We start from the raw sequence: 22,417 nt of genomic DNA, 5'->3' as shown, positions 1-22,417 counted from the left end.
ATCAATATGCGTATTATTGCGACATTCTCCGGTTTAGGAAGTACCTTTCCGGTTTGTGTTTGCAGAGTGTATCGACATTAGATATTATGTAAGTAAGGCAACGTCCTTTACTGACCAGCGTCCTCTAAACGCTTCCTAGAATATTAAAATCCATAACTGTTACTCTTACATTTGTGTTGGTAATTCAATATGTTAATTAATCAAAAGTGGTTAGAATTTTAGTTTAAATAATTTTTTTTCGGGATTGTTTTAATGTTTTTTGGAATAAAGGGCGTTCCAGGAGAAGATGTACAAATTTTAATGTGTTCTTTAACATTTGATTCGAAGCAAAGAAAATCCTATAAACATATGTCCAAGAAAGCTTCGTTTAGGATATACAGGGCGATAAAGTTAATTGTGGAATTTTTTTAAAAGTATTTCGAGAATGGTTGTTGGTATTTAAAAAAAAATGGCACAGAAGAGCTCGTTATTAAAAGACATCTATTGCAATGAAAGTAAATAAAATAGGTAAGCAGTGGCGTGCGTGACTCCAATTGTTGCAACTAAATAGAGAAAAAATAGGACGCCACTGTTTTTTTGAACACCATTTCCTGATTTGTAAAATCCTCAATCATTTTGCTAAGATAAAGATCTTTTGAAGATTTAGAGTCAAGTACGTCGTTTTCGAGAAATAAAGCAATTTATTATTGGTATCGTTTTGTAATTCCTTTTAAATGTGTAAGTAGAAACAAAGCTTAATTAACAAAACATTACAATTAATTATTAACACTAATTATTTTAAAAAGGTTTGGTCTAAAAATAATCGATACGGTGTACTCGAGCTTCCTGCAAAATTAAATAATACAATACGCAATATTTTCGTTACAGTCGAGAAGAGTTCGGAAGATTATTATTATATTATAATAACAAATTGCTTTATTACCTGATAATGACACGCTATACGATAAATCTTGAAGAAACCTTGGTTTTAGTAAAACGGTTGGGGATTTCAAAAATTAGGAAATTGTGTTCAAAAAAACAGTGACGTCCCATTTTTTCTCTATTTAGTTATAACAATTGGTGTTATGCACGCCACTATTTACCCATTTTATTCACTTTCATTGCAAAAGACGTCTTTTCGTGACGAGTTCTTCTCTGTTAAATTTAGTTAAAATACCAACAACCATTTTTGAAATATGTACCTTAAAACAATAATTTGCAATATTAATTTTTATCGTCCTGTATATCCCAAACAAAGTCTTTCTGGACATATATCTATAAAAACTTGTTTGCTTAGAATTAAATGTAGAATAACATATTGAAGTTTGTACATCTCCTTCTGAAACTTCCTGTATATAATATTTTTTGCAAAATTTTTTTTCTAATGGTTCTCCGAAAATATTTCGCACATGAAAATGGAAGGCACTGGGTATTGTTAATAAGAAAAAAGGACTTATTAAAAAATATGACTTCCTCGAGTCTGCCATCGTCTTCCGGTCACTACGGTTGACTGAGTCTTCAACAATATAAACCACATTCTTTGCATTCCTTCCCACAGTCCAGAGTGCGATCTTTTAAAACGTAACTAATTAACTAGAAACGTTTCAGGTTTTATTGTTTTCGCTTTGTGTCCTTAAATTGTGTCAGCATTGTTTGTTTCGAAGAATGTGCTGCCTTTTCAAACCCAACACTTCCTTGGGGAATTAGCCTCGATCTTAATGCTTCCATATCCGGATATTTTACATAACTAAACTGTCCCATTAATCATAATTATTATATTATCATATCTAAACATAATATTCACAGACAGTGTAATTCCCTGTCTATAGTTGGAACACAGCCAATTCTCCTTAAACCTAAGGGTCCGGTGGTGTTTGGGTTTGTTTTTAAAGCATTTCAATGTTTGAAGATTCTACTTTGCAAATTTACATTGTCGAAACCTGTTGAGTATCTACTAAAATTGGTAAAATTTCGTAGCACTGAAGGACGATTAATAATTCAGATTACATGGGTTGTGAGTGGTGAAGTCGGCCGCTATCGCACTCTCAAAAAATGGGACGTCAGCCCCATTTTACTCGCTCTTTATCGTGTAACGTAAATAATAAGTAAGGTATCTTTAAAACCGTGACAAAAATTGCAAAAACCCTTTACTCCACTACTCCTTGTAACCTTAAACAGCTACCAACACACGATTCATTTCCCCGCCACATCCGGCAAAGAGCTGGAGACTCTTTTCACTCCACCTGACTTTATTCACCTGTTTAACATCGATAGTGGCAAGCCGCAAGCTCGTGTGCATTTGCTTCAACCTCGCCGACATTTCCCCTATAAATTAAACAACGGAAAAAACAATTTGTGTCTCATTCATATTGTTTGGATTTATTGTGCGTTCTTTGATTTGAAAATTCGGGTTTCGTCAAAGAAGTGTCTCCGTTGTATTGACAGCTGACAGCATCAGGGCGCAGGATTCAGGGAGGGCGGATACAATGCCAGTGGGACTTGTTTATAGTATTTCTGGGTAAATATTTGAGAATTCATAAAAATTTAAATTTGGTAAAAGTATTGTAGGGATTATGTTTTCGTCTAGCTTGCTGAAAACACAAAATGTCCTTATGTCAAATCGGGTCTTTAAAACTTGTGACCTGTTGAGACAGTACAGTTCTTTTGAAAGCGAGGGAATATTATCTAAGGTATCACCTTATATAGGTTGCGAGAACTGGACGTAACTAATTCAATATAAAGTGTCGAAAAAGTCAAAAATCTTTTGAAAAATTAATTGACAAAAATATATTTAAATAGACACAAAGTATTATCCAAAATTTTCTCCGACATAGTAAACTGTTTAAAAAACATCCTCACAATTCGAAGTTTGATCTCGTCAAAAACTATATTGTAAAAAATTGGGTACAATTGGCACTTCTTAGCTATTATAATTTCATGTCAAGTTTCACGGTTTTATCAAGTTAACCAGTGAAATTATTTCGGCACACTAAATAGGGTTATCATTAACAGAATGCCGACATTTTGATCTAAATTTAAACCTTCTTCTGGACTAAAATTACGAAAATCTTCATGAAAGGTACCAAATTCAAACCGCAAAAATAAATAAATGTAAAAATCCCTTGGAAGCCATTATTTGAAATCGATATTAAGGCAAATTGTGTCTATAAAAATGGTAAAATCCAAAGACATTTCAGACACGTTCGTAGTTGCTCAAATTAAAAAAGCATTGCTCTAAAAATTGCTCAGAATTCGGAAAATTTCGCGTGATCTGTTGATTGAAAGTTTTTCGAAAATTCGTTTTGGATTTTTGCAATTTTTAAAAGTAATAGATTATATCCAAGAACAGGTCTGACACAGGCCATGGTTTATATTGAAATTTCATTCAAAATTGAACTAAATATTTCGAAAATTCTAGAATACGTAACGTTTAGAAAACTGTTACAATAATCCGAGAACAATATATTTTTGGCGGGGTTTCTATATTTTCAGTATTTAATTTTTTTAATTAGTTTTACTTTAGTAATTATTTTTAACATTTAAAGTATCACACACTAACAGTTTTTGCTACAAATTAGGCCGATCTAATGATTGCTTTTTCGACATTCAAGACATGTAATAAAACAATAAGAATTGTATTCGTCATCACTCAGTGCGGAGGGTGTGATGGGCCATTGTTTATAAGGCACAATAACCCATCATGTGGTAATGCATGCTTAACACATTGATGAAAACAATCGTACGTAAATAAACTCTTCTAATGAAAGATTTAATCTTATATCAGTGACTTACCCCCCTTTCAGTCCTTAATTTAGGAGGAGCCTTCAAAGCTACTAGATGTGGACCACTGCTGTAGCTGAATCTTATCTTCAACAGAATATCCTGAGTAAATCCTTTCTATTCAGTTAAATATGCGATTACATTTCAGAATACATGCGATCTATTAAGATAATGAACCGCAGGAAATTTCAACAGTACTAGAGATCTATGTCTTTGAACTGAACCCATTATCGCGATAAGTTGCTTAAGATTTGACGACAGGTACTTAGTGAACTGTAGTTAAGTGGATATTAAGTTTTTTGCACCAAATCTAAATCTAGTTTGCTTTCTAAATTTGAAATTCACACTTAATATCTACTGGATTTACATACATACGTCGGTCAGAAACATGCTTTATTTTCGACATAGTAAATAAATGAGAAATATTTTCTCTAATAACGGGAAAGAACTACATACTTAAAAAGCGCTTCATCCATCACATTTACTTGAGCGACATATAGGACGAGAAAAGCAACGGACAAGCAACAGGTGGCATAAAGTCACAGAAATCTAGACTCAATTTAATAAGACTAACCTGTCTTATCAAATTAAGTTAATAATCTTTAGTAAGACCAACTACCTCAAATAATGATATATAACAATTATTACTTTTAAACACAAGTTTCAACTAATTTAATCACATTTTACTATAAATAATGCACTAACCAGTTTCTATCCAAAAACAAAAACAAAAATATTTTTAAGGTTATGATGAGAAAAACAAAAAGGTATCTGGATGAATGTTGGCAATATTATCGCCCTGTCTCGCCCTCTGAGCCACACCACCAGGTACGCTAGACAAGGACAGATATACGATTTGAACAATTCGGTAGCAACGTTCATTCTGTGTTACACACGTGGACGTCCTTAATTAGCTTTCGTCTCAACTTTTTCATACTCTGTCTCCTCTGTGTTAACCTACTGACACACGTATCTTCTAAGAAATCCTTTCCTACGAAGCCAATAGCATTAAAGCCCTTGACGTCGGAATGTCTGATGTGTGAATCGGTTTTGGAAAACCAGATATAACCAGTAGCTATTGACTCATAAGTTTATATTGCATCACATGAAGACTTTGTTAGTTAAATCACTACATTTTGTAAGCAAAAGTATATATAATTTCACGATAATTTAGAATTTAGACATAACGCGTGATTCAAAATCTTCTAATTTGATTTCTAAGGTTTGTCCTAAACCTAACTTTTACGTCTTTGTGAAACAAAAATACCTCTATACGGTTTTTTAAACTCGTTCATAATGTTATACCGATTTATTTCTAAATGTTTCCCACATGATAACGGTGTGTAGCATTTTCCATCGCATTACAGAAAATCTTTTATATTTACTTTTCATAATTATCATTACCGGTCTGTTCCACCTATCAAACGATCATGTTGCTCACGCTATACAGACTACAGCAATTAGTTAGGAAATTTATTTCTATTTTAATTAAAAATCATAACCGTCATAAGCTACTATTAAATGTAGTTATTATTGCATTATTAAAGCGTAGTACCTATCATAAGCCTTGTATGAGGAGTTTTTCGCTTTCTAGGTAATTACTAAGTAATTTGTACGCAATGACTCCCGTATTTGTTGCGTCCGGGTTAAAGCAAAATGTTCTTTTCGGATTACCGAAAAAAGATTGAAAAAAGCATGTTCTGCCTTCATTTCGCGGTTAATTCAATATACCATATGTTCTGCTTTATATTGAGGACATGGTTCCACTTGTTGCAAATCGTGATTTCAAATATGCCGGTGTTGCTACTGATATAATCTTAATTCAGTAAAACTTTCTAACGCAATCCGTGATTTTTTTTTTTTAAATTCCGCGGCAAAATTTAAATCCAACAGTCTGCAACTACTAGTCCGAACGTATTCTTGAATAGTCACCTAATCGCAGGCATTACAGTGCAATTCTTGAAGGTTGCTGTTAAAATGGAAATGAAATAAATAATCTAATTTAAGTCTAAATCCTGTTTAAACAATAGGTCTTTACGCCATTTTGCGATTGATAGAAATATGAAATCGAGTGCGACGAACTTTGACAGAAACCCAATTGAACTCTTTGTTTCGAAATAATGAATGGAACTTTCTAGATTGAGATGTCATTTTTTCTCAGAGGATGGTTCCTGCATTTTACCCGTGGATGAAATACTTGAAGAAAAATAAATAATAAAAACGCATTTCTTCATTGCTCAATCAGTAATTTATCAGAGCACGACAAACTAATTATTTATTCAAAAGGTAATTTATTAATAAAAATGTAGTCTAGCGCAACTTCAAGCCATCGACTAGAGGCAACAATTCGTACTAATAACTCATTAATTTTTTAAATAAAACTGCTTCTAAATTTGAATAGTTTTAATTATAAGCAGAAAACTATATACGCCTTCAACAGAGCGTAAATAAAGATGAGGATGTCTGCAATTGAACAGACTCACTGGGCATAAAATTATGCACCTTCTTGGAAATTATAAGAAATGGTAAGGCACACGTTTAATGTCGGAGATTGAGAGGTTTTTTTTTTAAAGCTTTTATCCTAGCTCCCCACCAAGAAGGAATAAATAGAATTTATTATCGTCGAATGCATTAATTTCGGTTTTTCATTAATCGATTTTCAGCTTACAATTGTCAAACTTCATTAAATTGCAGCCTTGCAATAGTTATGAAACTCTCACGACATCGAATTAACGCTACATTTGCAAAAGGCTCCTTCAATTATCATATTTCTATGTCATTTGAAAACGATACTGATAATGGCATTTATGTAAATTTCCTGAAGGACCCCTAAACTGATTTTTCAACTCCTTTTAAAATTAGGTTTATTTTGAGCTACTCACAAAGTCGTCATAAATCAAAATCAAAAAGGTGACACCTTTTGTCATCGAAATTGGTGACTAAAGGGGTTAAATTTCGCAACGAGCAACAAAATGAAAGCAAACACCTCTATTTCATAACGTAGTTAACTAATGGAACCAGTAACAATAATGATTGCTGCAGTTCTATAGGTACGGGGCACAGCTCGAGTATATTACAGTTTATGTCATTTTCTTTAGTTTCTCCAACGTACTATATACCTAACTAGAAAAAAAACCGTTTAGGAAACTCACTTTGAAATAGTGTTTTATGTAACACGTGCCATGTTGCACTCACACAAAATCCCACTCTTTCTGCAATAACACATTTGCTCAAGCATGGTTTCTCTGGGTTGTTGAAAAACTAATTTGATTTACATGAATATCCTTTGAATTATGGAATTGTCGGATATTACCACTTGTGCAAGGTAAAACCGAATGAATCCATTGATGACACAACTTGATAAACAGTACTCCTACATTAACTAAAAGGAAAGCAATATTTGATTACAAATACTACAGCAGTCAAGGCTTGCATGTATGCATTATTGTTGTTAAGGATGAATGGGTCGTTGGCATTAACGTGATATTATACAACTAGCTTTAATTTTAATAAATGCATTTTATTTAATTTTAATAATTCATAAATTCACATTAATAAAGAATAGTACATATTATAGCACATCTTACAACAATTACTATGACTTCCATAAAAGGAATATCCAATTACGTAAATTTTGCAGGAAAGGTGGATTATTTTCCATTTTATCATTTGAATAAATATTACATCAGAAATTTAGCAAGTAGGCAAGCATGGATTATTCAAAGCTTTAGTGGGTACTAATTTTTTTGGAAGTGCTTTATAAGGCTAAAATTATAAAGCCTGGTAATTTCCACAGTATGTGGCATGCATAATTCCTCTGCAAGACAAATTGCTGTGGATTTAACGACAGATGGGCCTCGTTTACCGTAATAAGGAAGGCATGGTTGGTGAAGAGAAAAATAAGTTGCGATACTTTTCATTTAATGTTTAATGTTATTTTCAGGGAAGCCTTGTACACTGGACCTGACAGCACCATTCCTGTAGATTTTGCAAGGGTAAGTCCAAATTTTTAATAAATTCAACCATGCATGGAAACATCTGAGATACATATCCTTTAAATTTTAATGCTGTTGTCAACAATGTGTGCTAATGGTAAGAAGACTAGAGCTTAAGATGAATGTCTCAAAAAGAAAATTACGGTTCAGGGACCATCCCCTTAAACCATTCAATGGCTATTCCTTACCCCATTTGGTTTCATATAACACATAGGAAATTAGCACACGTGTTCCAAAGATGTGCCACGATCCCATCTTTTTATTGTCTTTGCCATTTCCGTTTTGAGGAGGTCTAAGTAAATGGCGAGACAGAGTCGGATTAAGGCGCATAGTTTGGCTTCTTGGTTCTTTCTTGAATGTCGCATCTGTTGCGTTTGAAATTCAGCTATTCTGCCTTTCCTATAGTTTAAAATGAAAAACTTTTTATAATATGCCAATGTTATAGTAGGTTGGGGTTTGGAAAGACGACAACAGGTCAAATGACTGATTTCGAACCTCATGAAAGTATCAAAACATTGCAACTGCGTTTTATGTATAATGCAGCCTTTGTATTTGCAACACCAAGGCTGAAGTCCCAAATTTCCTTGCAAATTATATATAATTTGAATAAGTATTAGGCAATAAAGGCCAGGATCGTATGACCTAAAATTTTGGTCTTCAAATTAAATGGAGATTGTATTGAACAAATACTACTGCGTTGACAATGGTCGTATGCGACAGCCGTTGTTTTACATTTTAAAGTTTTAAGTTTCCTTTAGTAATTAAAACTACGCATAACATTTTTCTTTCTCTGAGTACGTCCCTGCAAGTAAAAACCGACAAAAGGCATTAAATGACAGGCCAAGTGTTCGAAGTAACATGCTCGGTTGCACCCCTTCCGAATGGTATTCATTGTTTCTTCCGATACGGTTCTTGGTACACAAAGCGATATTAATGACATACCGAACTGAATGGTACCCAGATGGTAAAATCTTAAGAGAACCACTTGGTACTTGGGTTAAATTTTTTGCAAAAAATCAAAAAGATTCCGGTTTGTGAGATTGGAACAGAAGGTCGCATGTAAACAACAGCTTCAACGGCATGATCGTTCTGCATATTTTGGATGAACCTCGGTAAGTTTTTTTTTATGAAGATCGAAAAAAGTTCGAAGTATTAATAAAATAATTCTTTATTTTTGGTTATTTTGACCATTAGCGGAACTGAAGCATCTGCCCTATTTTTCTTATTGCGCTTAGTAGGTATTTGAAACTTTAACGTCCCCTCTGGTTATAATTTGATACTCTTGAAACAATAAAAGCTAAAATTTCTTTTAGTGAAAAGCAATTTGTAGCCCTTGGGGAGTACGTATATTTAATATTGGGGCAGATGTTTTCCTTTGAATTAGCGGCCGAAAGGAGCTGCTGCAGCTGCCAAGAGAATGCAACTCTTGCTTTCAATCGACAATAAGTATTAAATGACTTTTTCACGTATGTTTGATAAAGGACTGAAACCCATTTACTAGTTTGCCTCCAGGTTATGCTTACTAATTAAGAGAAAATCTCATAAATGTATAAGGTAATACAAAGGTGACTAATCCGCCATGTGAAGCCGACTTTTCCTTCGTCCCCACACAATTATTTATTTTAACAACCAACCCTGAAATCTTGGCCTTATGAGACATTTTCTTTCACTCCTTTGTGTGAGAAACATTCGAGATCTCGTTAAGGGTCAGCCGAGTGTTCAGTATTTTGACCTTTACACACATGCCGAAGAAACTTCAAAAACAATTAACTCGTTTTGTGATTCAAATTTTAGCTGTTTAAAACTGTCCATAAAAAACTTTCCGATCTGTACTAAATGTCAGTTTGAACGTCTTATAAAATTTCACAAAAGAATTCTACTTAGGTGAGTTTTCTCCATTGTATTCGTGCACAACGGTCTCCCTCTTGAACGTTTACATTTCAGATTAGAGATGCCGGTTAGAGGGATCATATCCAATGTCATCTTTGTGTTAAACTCCCTATAAGTCTTTTTTGTCAGATCTCAAAAAGCTTTTTTAATTCTAATTAGGGCTTTTGTGTCTTTTCCTGCAGCGGGGTGATGAGCAGAGAAACTTTATTATCCTTCAGTTAAATATGATGTGTCAGATGACGTATTAAATTAGTACTACGTAGAGAAAAGTACGTACAGACAAGGAGAAAAATATTTTTTATTTTGTGCAGTAAAACATTTAGTCTTTTTTTCAACGAATTCATTACTGGCAATTGTTGTAATCGCAGCAAGATTTAAGGATCGGAAGATAAAAGAAGTATAGATGTGTTGTAAAAAACTAAATCAACTTCCCCCAATACGTCAGTTTTGCTTATTTTTCACAACGGTTTTATTACTGCAATTTTACTAAAGAATCAACAAACCGAATGAATCGTGTTACAACCTTGAGAAGTTATTTTTTGACACTCACCCCTGCTAGAAACTGGGGTAAAGGACGTATAAAAATATAATAGGGACATCTGGGTTCAGTTTGGCCAGGTTCCGGGGTTTGTAGGATTTAATAAAATTGACAGATGAGATAGGGTGACATAGAAGACAGGAAGAAACAAGAGAGAAGGCCCCTATCATTGTACCCGACCTTTTGAATTTACCCCCAGAAATCAGGCTTGTGCGGTCTTTTTCTAGGGGTTAGATCGAAGTTTTGCTATGGGTTGGGTGGCAGACTACCATTTCAATTTCATTGGGAAAACATAGAATGTGCTATAATTTTTAGATGTATGGGTATAACATGAGCAAGTAACGTTTGAGACTGTAAAGAAACAAAATTTGTATAAAAACAAGAAGCTTTCTAAAATTAAAAGCGACACAACACTTCTAAAAAGTGAATTTAACATATTTCTTTGATAAAAATTCAAGAAGGATGTATTGAAATGCTATTTGTGTCAAGCTGAATGCCAACATATGTATAATATTCGCCATACTATATAAAGTTTTTAGTATTGCTTATTGCATAATTCAGAAGATACCAATCTTTAATTTTATGTCACCACGCATAGAGACTTATACAGCTGTTGTTTGTCTAAAATAGTTTCAGTTGAGAGACATCAAGATAAAATATGTGTTTATAATATCCTGCATGTTTTATTGGCGTTCAGCCAGTATCCAGATTTCAGAATAAGCTTTATGCACCTAGCAAAAATTCCACAAAGGACTAAAAAGAACGCATTATTACTATCTTGGTCAAAGGTAAATTCAATAGTGCCTGCTCTGTTATTACTTCATTCCATGCATCCCAATAATGATTTTCCCCTTTAATTTGTACATATTATTGTCCAGGTCCCTTGTTTCTGTCCAATTGTCAAACTAGATTAAATTTTGCCGGACATTCTAGAACCTAAACTTAGGTTTATATCCATTTTGATAAATTGGGCGCTTAATTAAGTAATTCGTTGTGTTTTTGAGAATCAAAGTTTACCCCTAATATTCATGAATATTGAAATCAAATAATTATTAATTTCGTATGAAAAATCAGGGTCGTACCAACAAGGTAAAAACATGAAAATATCGTTTTGTTGCCAGTCAAAATTCGCCGCTGAAATGTGATACATGGAATTCATAATCGTCAAAATATTAAAAACACGCTGTGAGATCAGAGACGCCAGTGGTTTTTCTTGAAAATTAAAACGTTGATGACTCATTGCATATTGCCCGTTTTAACATCGGGGTTGCCTTTCGAAAATTTTTCCCTTCAGACAGTCTTATAGAAAAAATCAAGAATCATCATATGAGGGAAAATAGCCAGCGACATATCATTCTTGGTGTATGAATAATTGAGTTGTTTTGTTTTTAACCTTTTTATAGAAAAAATAAATGATTTGTGGGTTTAGAGTTAGTGATATGTAGGGTATTCCAAAATGAGCCCAATTACTTCTTCTACTACCATCATAATTAACCAAATTTAACCGGGCATGACCGTCAGTTTAATAGGAAGACAAAAGCGAAATTCAATTTTTTTTTCCATTTACTAAATTGATTACCTTAGTGTTATCCTTAACGGTTTCAACCAATACAACAAACATAACATTTGCAAGAAAAATCAACTTTCAACATCTCGAAGTGAATATAATTCATAATAATTTAATTAGACCACTCGGCTGTAATATAGAGTGTCCACACGACAATGTTAGTTTGGCAAATTAGCGACCATATTCATATGCATCACTGTGTACACGAACGGTTAGTGCCTCTCTCAAAGGTCATTTAGCTGCTTGGAAACCCGTTTCATAGTTCGACCGCAAGGACGTTGGTTACAAGAATGGGAACTGAAACCGACACGTATTATTATACCAGTGGTGTCACGGGACACAATCAAAACAATACGAATCTTTCAGAATGTTAAGTAGAAGAGTTATGTTTGTACTCTTTGTGAAATCTGATTTTGGTACCACGAACTCTACTCCATTAAATTTTGCCTCACAGATCTCCATTCTACACGCGAATTTGCTTTCTTCAATAAGTGATTTCGAGTATTCAAGTCATACCTCTGATCTTAGCACAAAGTGGTATCATGATCCGCTACTGACCAAACGCCTCTCAATTAAAAGTAACGACTGTCATCCGCATTATGTGTTTGCACACTCACCTGGCAGTATTTTAAGACTCAGAGGTGTTTTAGGTTCTCCTGGGTATAAAGAATCGACATGAAACTGTTACGAAACAAGTGGTGTTCATTTATAAGCAATAAGTAATTTATTATTAAGCTCGACAAGTCGAGGTCAAAGATCCACTATTGGAGTGATTCAGTAAATGAGTTTTGGAGCCTTATTTTCTCCATTAAAATTTTTATCAAATTTACATTTGTCCATTTCTTCCCATCGAACCTTAGAGACCAAATCGAATAATTTGCAAGCACGTTGTTCATGGCATTCCGATGTCACTCACCTTTTATAATTTTAATTTGTCCTCAGCGGCGAGCTTACATTCTCACGATACTTGATTTAACCTTATATCGCTAGGTTTTATGTAAATTATAATTATAAACATACTTGTGTATACGTGTTGACTTATTTAATGGTGTCTTCGAGGAGCTCTCGCTAGTCTTGTTATGAATGGCCGTTTTTTGATGCCCGGGGCAGCTGCTGGACCCGAGAAGTATGGGAGGCCATTATGCCGATTCGTACATTCCTTTAAGAAAAGTTTTTATCTATTTTTGACATTATTTATTAATTTTTTAGTTAATTGATATTTCTAAGTAGTAATTGTTATTGCTAACATAGCGGACGCTATATAACGTAAACAGTGTGCACGTTCGATGGCGTAAATAATGTCTACGCTCGCAGTTCTTGACGACACACGAATAAAGCCATTGATAATAAAATTTTAACGTCCCTGTTGATTGTAACTAGTTAAAAACCGCTTGGATGACTAGCAGTATGTTCTTGAAATGGGTCGACAGCGCTTTGTCCCTGAGGTATGATGATAAATTTGTAATCACAAACATTCTACATACTCATTATTTGAGAATTAGTTAATTTGTAGGTAAAAAATTTCGTAAGAAAACAGAAGCTTCCAACAAAAGCGTTGTTGCCATTAGCTGATGGACCAAGTCATCCTTCAGAGCACCAACTGAAAAGCTCATATGGGTCAATTTTTGTCACGTAGATACCGCCCGAAGTAACTCCATTAATTTGACACATGGACCAGAACGTAATAAGACTCATGAAACTATACTACCGAAAATTTCTACTTTCGTCTGCTTTATCAAAGAATCCTGAAAACATACCTGGTGCTTTAAAATAACTAACATTACGAGAAACTGTTTTACATATGCATATGGCTTGAAGTACAGTTAACCAGCAAATTATTAAAAAATGTTAAAAAGGACCGTTTTTTAATAATGTTCAAGATGGTAATGACGTCCCTTAAGCGTAATTAGGGGATCAATTGCAATCCAATGCTGATATTCTTATTGGTACGTCATCGGATGTCCTTGATTCATTGAAAATAGTGAATCTCAACATTGATGCACGTCAGCTGACTTTAATTCACGGAACGAAGAAAGGCAGACGAATGATGTTAATAAAGAGAAAGATGTGGACAGTGAAGACGATGAGGACATCTCCATTAATATTAGAAGTGTATTGACTGACGCGCAAGCTATACACATTTTTGATCAGGCTTCGGATGAGCCTGAAGGAAAACAAGTAGCGTACACGGATCTCTTAGCTCTTCGTCAATAATGAGCGAAGTACTGGAAGACAATGCTAAGTACCAATTTACACAGACCAAAATTGCAGATTATTTTTCATCTAATTAAAAAATACTTATTACTATTAGAACATTTGTTTATTTTTAAAAACACAACTTTAGAACGTAAATATTTCTTTAATAAATCGTTTAATGTTTAAATCACGATCGCTAATATAAATCACACTTGGTTCGAATTAGCTCACACTATCGAGCGTCTGCTGTAATAGCAATTACAGTTACTAATATTGGTAAGCAATAAGTAATTGTTTCATATTACAGATCTTTTAAACATGTTTGACAGGTTGGTGAAACGGTCTAAATGTGTACTTCGTAATCGGCGCAAAACTTTCTTAAAATCTGCAAAAAATCTCCGTAACAATTCTATTTTCCCGGCAGCGTGATTGTCATAGTTAAGTAATTTTAGATGTTCATATGATAAGCGACAACAATGGCTTTAACAGTACATTGTTCTCAATTATGAATAAGAACCGTGTCCCACTTCTGGTCTTAGTACAATAATTTTGTATCTTTTTGTTGGTTTTTGACGCTAATTGCTGGTGGTGGTGCAGATTGAATGGAAAGTGAAATTTCTAATGAGTTAAAAATCTCCCTAAATCTATTAAAATTGTGTATACAGTGGCGGCAAAAAATATTTGCACACTGCAACTGGCTTGAATTTTTAAGGCTTACAAAACTTTAATATTTAGTAAAAAGTCCATTTGTATCAATTATCGCTTGTAAGCGTCTTGGCATAGAATGGACCAATATTTGTATACAGGGTGTTTCCTAACTACGTGTAAAAAATTTAAAGGCGTAATCCTCGACTGATTTTGAGTCAAAAATGTCTAATAAACATATGTCCGCAAATGCCTTGTTTCTAAGATACAGGGTGTTGACTGAAAGACGTTGAATGAGGTTTTAAAGGTTTCTAAAGGTTTGGTGGTATTTACTAACTTGTTTATTGTTAGTTTTTTTTGCTACTTCCACTACTTTAAACAAGATAGCTAGTGTTATTTTGGTGTTTTACTCTCTAAAGTGAAAGAATTTAGTTCTGTGTCCCAAAAATCAGATTATACCTCAGTTTTGAAAATTTTTCAAATGCCTAATTACACTAATCAAGAAATGGCCAATATAGTTTTTGTTTACGGCCTTGCTAATGGTAAGTGTTTGGCAGCGAGGCGCATTTACATGGAAAGGTTTCCAAACCACCTAGCTCCCAACCACCAAACCTTTAAAAACCTCTTTCAACGTCTTTGTGATACAGGATCTCTTATGAAAACTTCAGGAGGAGGAAAGCCAATAACACGTCGAACACCAGAAGTGGAGGAAGAAATCTTAAGACGTATTGAAGAAAACCCCGGAACAAGTACTCGTAAAATTGCTGCCGTTTTAAATATTAGTCATAAAGTAGTGTGGACTGTTTTAAAAGAGCAACAACTTTACCCGTACCACCTACAAAGAGTACAAGTCTTGTTACCTCAAGATTATCCTCCACGTATTCAGTTTAATCAATTGATCCTACAAAAAGTTGCATTAGATCCACAATTCCTTTCTCGTGTATTGTTCACAGATGAAGCGACGTTTTCCAGAAGTGCAATTATCAACTTCCACAATAATCACATTTGGGCTGATGAAAATCCTCATTCAATTGTGGACGAGCGGTTCCAACATCAATTTTCTCTAAATGTATGGGCCGGTATAGTTGGAGATTATTTGATTGGACCCTACTTTTTGCCGCATCATCTTAATGGAAAAACATATTTAAATTGTTTGCAAAATACTTTATCAGTTTTACTGGAAGAAGTACCTATTGCACAGAGGCTTCAAATGTGGTTTATGCATGACGGTGCGCCAGCACATTTTTCTTTACGCGTCTGCGAGCACTTAAATGCAACTTTTCCAAATAAATGGATAGGCAGAGGTGTCCCAGAGCCTAATCAGTCGTGGCCAGCAAGGTCCCCGGATTGTAATCCTCTGGACTTCTACTTTTGGAGTGATCTGAAGAGACTTGTCTCTGCTGTCCCAATAAACACTCTAGATCAACTTCAGGAACGTATAATTACCGGATGTGAAACGATACGCAACACACCAGGAGTTTTCTAAAGAGTGAGACAATCATTAACAAGAAGGATGGAAGCGTGCATTATGAGTAATGCTGGTCAGTTTCAGCAATTCTTATAATTAATCATTAAAGCATTCCCCCAAACAATTGTCTTTTCTAAAATTCAAACACCCAAATTGAGTCATTTTGGAAACAAGGCATTTGCAGACATATGTTTAATAGACATTTTTGACTCAAAGTCAGTCGAGGATTACGCCTTTAAATTTTTTACACGTAGTTAGGAAACACCCTGTATATTTATTTTCAATGTCCATTTTGACAGCACTTTGCCTTAAGTTACTTCGGAGTATGTTGATGTAACTTGTCGCATTTAAATTCCCTTCTATTGGAACAAGCATACCCACCCCATGGTAGGAAACACAGCCCCACACCATAATATGTCCACCACCATGTTTCACTGAAGCTCGAACATTTTGTTTCTTTAAATCTTCATTGGGTTTTCGCCAGATTGTTTTCCTACCATCTGAACCAAACAAATTGAACTTGCTCTGGTCTGAAAAGATGACATTTTCCCAAAAAGTTATCGGCTTGCTGATATATTCCTTTGCAAAGGTCAGGCGCTTTTCCGGTTTGCTTCACTGATGTATGATTTTCTCCGAGGAACTCTGCCATAGAGGCCTTCCGAATTCAAAGAATTTCTTATGGTTCTTTCACTAACCTGGACTCCAGTACTAGTTCGGACCATATTTGCTAAGGTTGATGCGCTTATGGTAGGATTTTTGAGAGCTTCATTTTTTAGTTTCCTCTGTGTTCTCAAATTAAGCTTCCGTGAACGTCCTTTGCGAATCTTATTTTCGGTTGTACCTCGCTCCTCATATCTTTTGATAATGTATCGGACAGTGGAAAATTTTAATTGAAGGCAGTCAGCAATTTTCCGATAAGAATTTCCCTGATTTCTAAGTAAAATCACGTTTGCTCTTGTACCAGCACTTGGTTCTCTTGATTTAACCATGTTTTCGAACTGAATTATTTTTAAAACTACCTATAAGTTATTTGAAACATCGAGAAATATTTTAGTGATATCGATAGAAAAAAAGACATTTTTAATACACCAATAAACAGATAAAGAAATCCGAGCAGTTGCAGTATGCAAATACTTTATTCCAAGCGGTTTTAATCATTTTTTTTTCGCACCAATATTCAATTTGTATAAACTTTTGGTTGACAGAGACCGTATAATTATTTAATATACTCTTTATATGTAAAGTGTTTTTTTTTTTATTTACGACAATAAACTTAGAAATCGCGAAAATCGCGGTGTGCAAATACTTTTTGCCGCCACTGTAGTTAAAGTGAAGTTCTCAGTCTTGTCCAATATAACTCGAAAGTTGTTTCTCTAAATCAAAGCAATACATGGCATTTTTCAATTTTCTATAGCGAAACTAGTTATGCAGTGGATGACTCACTCAATAGTGAATTTGCTATTCATTTTTGCTTGCAGCAATATGAAAATCGTCGTTCGTTTCTACGAGAAATTAAATGTGTTTTGAAAACTACAGTTTGTAGTTTTAGATTTTTGCGTGTATATAGAATCAGATAGCACATACATATGTTGATGATGAACTACTTTGTGGGCGTGCGGATTTTCATTACTATAAACATGTTCAAATTGAAAACAACAAAAAACCTAAGTTACAATACAAATAAAATGGTGCGCATTTTGGACATTTGCTATGAAATTTTTCTAATAAAATGCTTTGAAATAAAAATTGCATCTATTAATAAAATTTCAAATATCTTTTAAACAGTTGACCTTAGCGACATTTACCAAGTATACCTTTTTTTAAGCAGAAAAGATAGGGTAAAAGATTTTTCTACTCGAAATTGACATACACTGTGGCAGAAAAAAGTTTTGACGGTTTAAAAGTGTCCTAATGGTCGCTTGTGGTGCCCTCTAGAAGATACATCAAAATCGTTTATAAATTTGAATTTCTCATCCCAAAAAACCCCTGAATACAAAATTTCGTGAAATTAGTTTGAAGAAGTCAAAAGATATTGAAGAAAATTTCATTTCCTTTTTCAACTTTGACACCCTGTAGCTCCGTTATTATCAACTTTTGTACTAAGGCAAATCTAGTTAAATCGATTTGTTGTGAGCTGTACTATATCTGATAGAGCGTTGTACACGGAGTATCCGGATACTCTGTATAATGATCCATATTAGGCATACGCCTATACCTGAAATATACAGGGTGTAATACATCATCATCATGGAGATATTGCAGGCAACGATGATACACTATAAAATAATTTAAAAACTGCTGATAGGTTCACGTTCAAAAACGGGGAATTTGCGATATACAGGAAGGTGTAGTTTCACTTGATAGTGTAAGGGTAATTTGGAATACTAATCTCATTATTGGATACTGAAGAATTCCTCGCGAGTTTCGGAGCTGATTTGTCATAGAACTTAAAAAAAAATCTAGTCGAAATTCGTCACACATCCCCACCAATTTCGAAAACTTCACTTTTCCAAAAAATCTGATATCTAGTTTTCAGTTAGCATATTAAAATTCTGTGTGTGGGCGCAACTTTTATAGCTACCTATTTAAGAAATTTCATCAGTGTCTTTTCAAATCATGTTCGTGAAATTATTCGGCATGATTGTTGTCCCTCGCTTCTTTTCAAACTTTTGAAATCCCTAGGAAGGTCTGCAATTATTTGTTTGCCCCAACTACCCACCGTTCAAGCTGTGTTTACACCTTGACAATTTCAACTAAACACCTTTCAACTGAGCCGCAACAAAAGAATCAAAGACTTTTGCTACAAACAACACAAAAGTGAAACGTCAACAAGGCATAATAAAACGTAACGCACGTCTTGATAAATAGATTAAATCCCAGAAGATGTTGGATGAGTCACTCTTTGGTAACTACTCTTTAACTTTAAAAATCGTCCCGAAAGCTATAGCTTCTTGTACCCCATGCTGTTTAACCGGCCTTTTCCCGACAACATAATCTTAAGGGTGGTCTGGACCAGAAGAAATTATGCTTAGCCGCTGTTAGGATGGATTTATGAGCTTTTTTAGGGTTTATTTTTGGGAAAAAGCTATTGAATAAAAGCCATAGTGCGGCATTTATGAGCAATTGGGTAAATACAACCTTTACAAAACTTTGTGTCTCTGAAGCAATAAGTCCCGTTTCACTATAGGAATAAGAATAGATAATAAAGTAAACAATAGAGCAGACATTTTAAGTCTCCAGTCGTGCTAAAACCTATTCTCTTTTAAGGCAATTTGTTAATTATTTTTAAACTTTGGACATTCATAAAATGGTGATTTATACAGGGTCTTCAGGTGTTGCTGTAGGAAAACTTTAGATTGCAGAGCAAGATATTTTCTCATCATTTACGCCCACAAATATCTATAGTTTGTGATTTGTATATTTGCATGTGCGTCATACATATGAATCATAAGCTTCAAATCAATTCAAGGTCGACATAAAATGTGATCAGCGGTCTCTCAAAAATGTTATGTTTTTGGATTCAAATTTGAAAAGCTGATATGGCAAGGGCGGGTAAAGGATGAGGAGATGAAAAACTATTAGTTTCTGAACTAAACATCAGAAAAGTTAAATTAAAATCACGAAAATTGTTTATAGTTATAGGGAACGCAGGGAAATTATCAACATACATACGTGTTTTTTGTCACGTCTTTGATCGTGCTAAAATTGTAACACATAAGAAACTCAAAGATGTACGTTTGTACCGCCTTCTTTATTCAACAAGTATACACTGTCATTATCAATTTTCTAGTCTAGTCTGTAGAAGACATGCATATTATATCTCTGTCTTTCTTATTTGATTATTACGTCCCTCCCATAATCTTGGAAACATACAGTGGATCACAAAAATATTCGGACAGCAAATCTAATTGATTATACTTACCGTTTTAAATGGATATTTGAGAGAATTAGACAAAAAATATTCAATAATGAATTTCTAAGATATTTTTCCTACCACAAAATGACCTTAATTTTCAAATAAAGCCATCGAAATCGAAAGAAAATTATGAAATTAGAAAATTATCGCATATTTTTAATCTCTTAAAAACATTCGGACGCTGTTTACCTGCTTGCAAGGCAACGGTTTTTTTTACTAGTGTCTAACACATTTTTATATCATGAATCACTTTCGTACACATCCATATAGTATGCTATCGAAGTGCAATTTATTATCACCTGAAAAATGGTTCGTATCGCAAATAAGAAGAACATTAGTTTCGAAATTAGACAGTTAGTGATTTTCAATTATGAAAAAGGTTATTCATACCAAAAAATGGGTGCTATGGTAAATCTAAATAAAAGCTCGGTAGGAGACATAATATCGAAGTATAAAAATGAAGATCGAATTATGCCATTGAAGCAATCAGGCCGTCCACGAATTCTTAACGAACAAGATTACCGACTTATTATGCGCGAAGTGAGAGAAAATCCTAAAATGAGTGCCCCTAAGTTGCTAATGGAAATGGAAAAATTTCATGAAAAAGAAGTATCAGCGGAGACCATTCGAAGATGTATTCGTGATCATGGTTTTCATGGTCGTGTAGCCAGGAAAAAGCCCTGATTAAGTAAGAAAAATCAAAAAGTTCGATTTGAATTTGCCACTGAACACATTTCTAAAGATGAGGACTTCTGGAATAACGTTATTTTTTGCGATGAATCTAAATTTAATATTTTTAGATCGGATGGTAGGCAAATGGTCTGGAGAAAAACAAATTCTGACCTAAATAACAACAATTTATGTCCCACAATTAAACACGGAGGAGGTTCTGTAATGGTTTGGGGGTGTATATCATCGCAAGGTATGGGCGAATTAGTTTTTATTGAGGGAATAATAGATAAGATATATTACCTTAACTTATTAAAGCAAAATCTTTAAAAAAGTGCTAAAAAAATGGGATTACTGGATCGGTTTAAATTTTATCAAGATAATGATCCTAAGCACAGTGCTCGAATAGTGAAAGAATGGTTGTTGTATAATTGTCCAAATGTGATGAAAACACCACCGCAATCCCCGGATCTCAACCCTATTGAGAATGTGTGGCATCAATTAAACGTTCAAATTCGACAACATCAGATTACAAATAAAGAAACATTAAAAAGAGTATTAACTGAAGAATGGCTTAAAATTGATACACAATTTATAGAAAAATTAATTTCTTCCATGTCACGCCGATTGCAAAGGGTTCGGAACCAAAAAGGAGCTCATACGAAATATTAATTTTTAGAATAATTGCAACAATTACCGTTTTTTGTCACGTTTAAACTGGCGTCCGAATATTTTTGTGATTTGATAAAAATGTTATTTAAACAGATTTGTTATTATTTCTCCAGTTGTATGTTTTTTTGCTTATGAATTTATTAAATATTAGCATGTAAGATTGAATCTATTTATTGGCAATTAAATTTTTCTTCCCCGTTCAGTACACAGTCTATTAAATCCTATAATGAACGAATTCTAGTAGGTGTCCGAATATTTTTGTGATCCACTGTACATTCAAAGTTAATGTATGGACCGGAATAATAGGCAATATTATTCTCGGGCCTGTTGTGATGCCAAATCGATTAAATGGACAAAGTTATTTGCACTTTCTTCAAGAAACTTTACCGGACTTGTTGGCGAACATACCGTTATTAATTCGTGATGGCATGTGGTTCATGCAAGATGGGGCGCCTCCACATTATACCCTCAATGTTAGACAATATTTAAATAATGCATTTCCTGGGAAATGGATTGGAAGGAGAAATGACGCTCCAGCACAATGGCCTCCACGATCCCCAGACTTGACGCCATGTGACTTTTTTTTGTGGAGTTTTTTGAAATCAAAAGTTTATTCGACATCAATTGATCATATTCAAGAGTTACATAATAGAATTTTCAATGCAGTTAACGATTTGAGAAATAGGCCAGAAGTTATGCAGAGAATGCACTTTAATTTTTTGAAAAGAATTCATTTGTGTATGCAAGAAAATGGTGCGCATTTTGGGCATTTGCTATGAAATTTTTGTAATAAAATGCTTTGAAATAAAAATTGCATCTATTAATAAAATTACAAATATCTTTTAAACAGTTGACTTTAGCGACATTTAACAAGTATACCTTTTTTTAAGCAGAAAAGATAGGGTAAAAGATTTTTCTATTCGAAATTGACATACACTGTGGCAGAAAAAAGTTTTGACGGTTTAAAAGTGTCCTAATGGTAGCTTGTAGTGCACTCTAGAAGATACATTAAAATTGTTTATAAATTTGAATTTCTCATCCCAAAAAAACCCTGAATACAAAATTTCGTGAAATTAGTTTGAAGAAGTCAAAAGATATTGAA

The 22,417-nt window shown here is 34.0% G+C and overlaps 1 protein-coding gene across 1 annotated transcript in view; it reads left to right on the top strand.

Moving 5' to 3' along the window:
- Positions 1-2,232: 2,232 nt before the first annotated feature.
- The window catches only part of Traf4 (TNF receptor associated factor 4), a 40,443-nt gene continuing 20,258 nt past the window's right edge, over positions 2,233-22,417 (top strand). Inside the window, exons 1-2 of the mRNA XM_066287347.1 lie at positions 2,233-2,497; positions 7,703-7,754. Coding sequence (XP_066143444.1) covers positions 2,466-2,497; positions 7,703-7,754 — 84 coding nt within the window. The 5' untranslated portion in view covers positions 2,233-2,465. The remainder of the gene's footprint in view (positions 2,498-7,702; positions 7,755-22,417) is intronic.

Source organism: Euwallacea fornicatus, chromosome 1 (genome assembly GCF_040115645.1).
Source record: "Euwallacea fornicatus isolate EFF26 chromosome 1, ASM4011564v1, whole genome shotgun sequence".
NCBI lineage: Eukaryota > Metazoa > Arthropoda > Insecta > Coleoptera > Curculionidae > Euwallacea > Euwallacea fornicatus.
The sequence above is the reverse complement of the archived record's forward strand: the minus strand, read 5'-3'. Positions and strand labels throughout refer to the sequence as shown.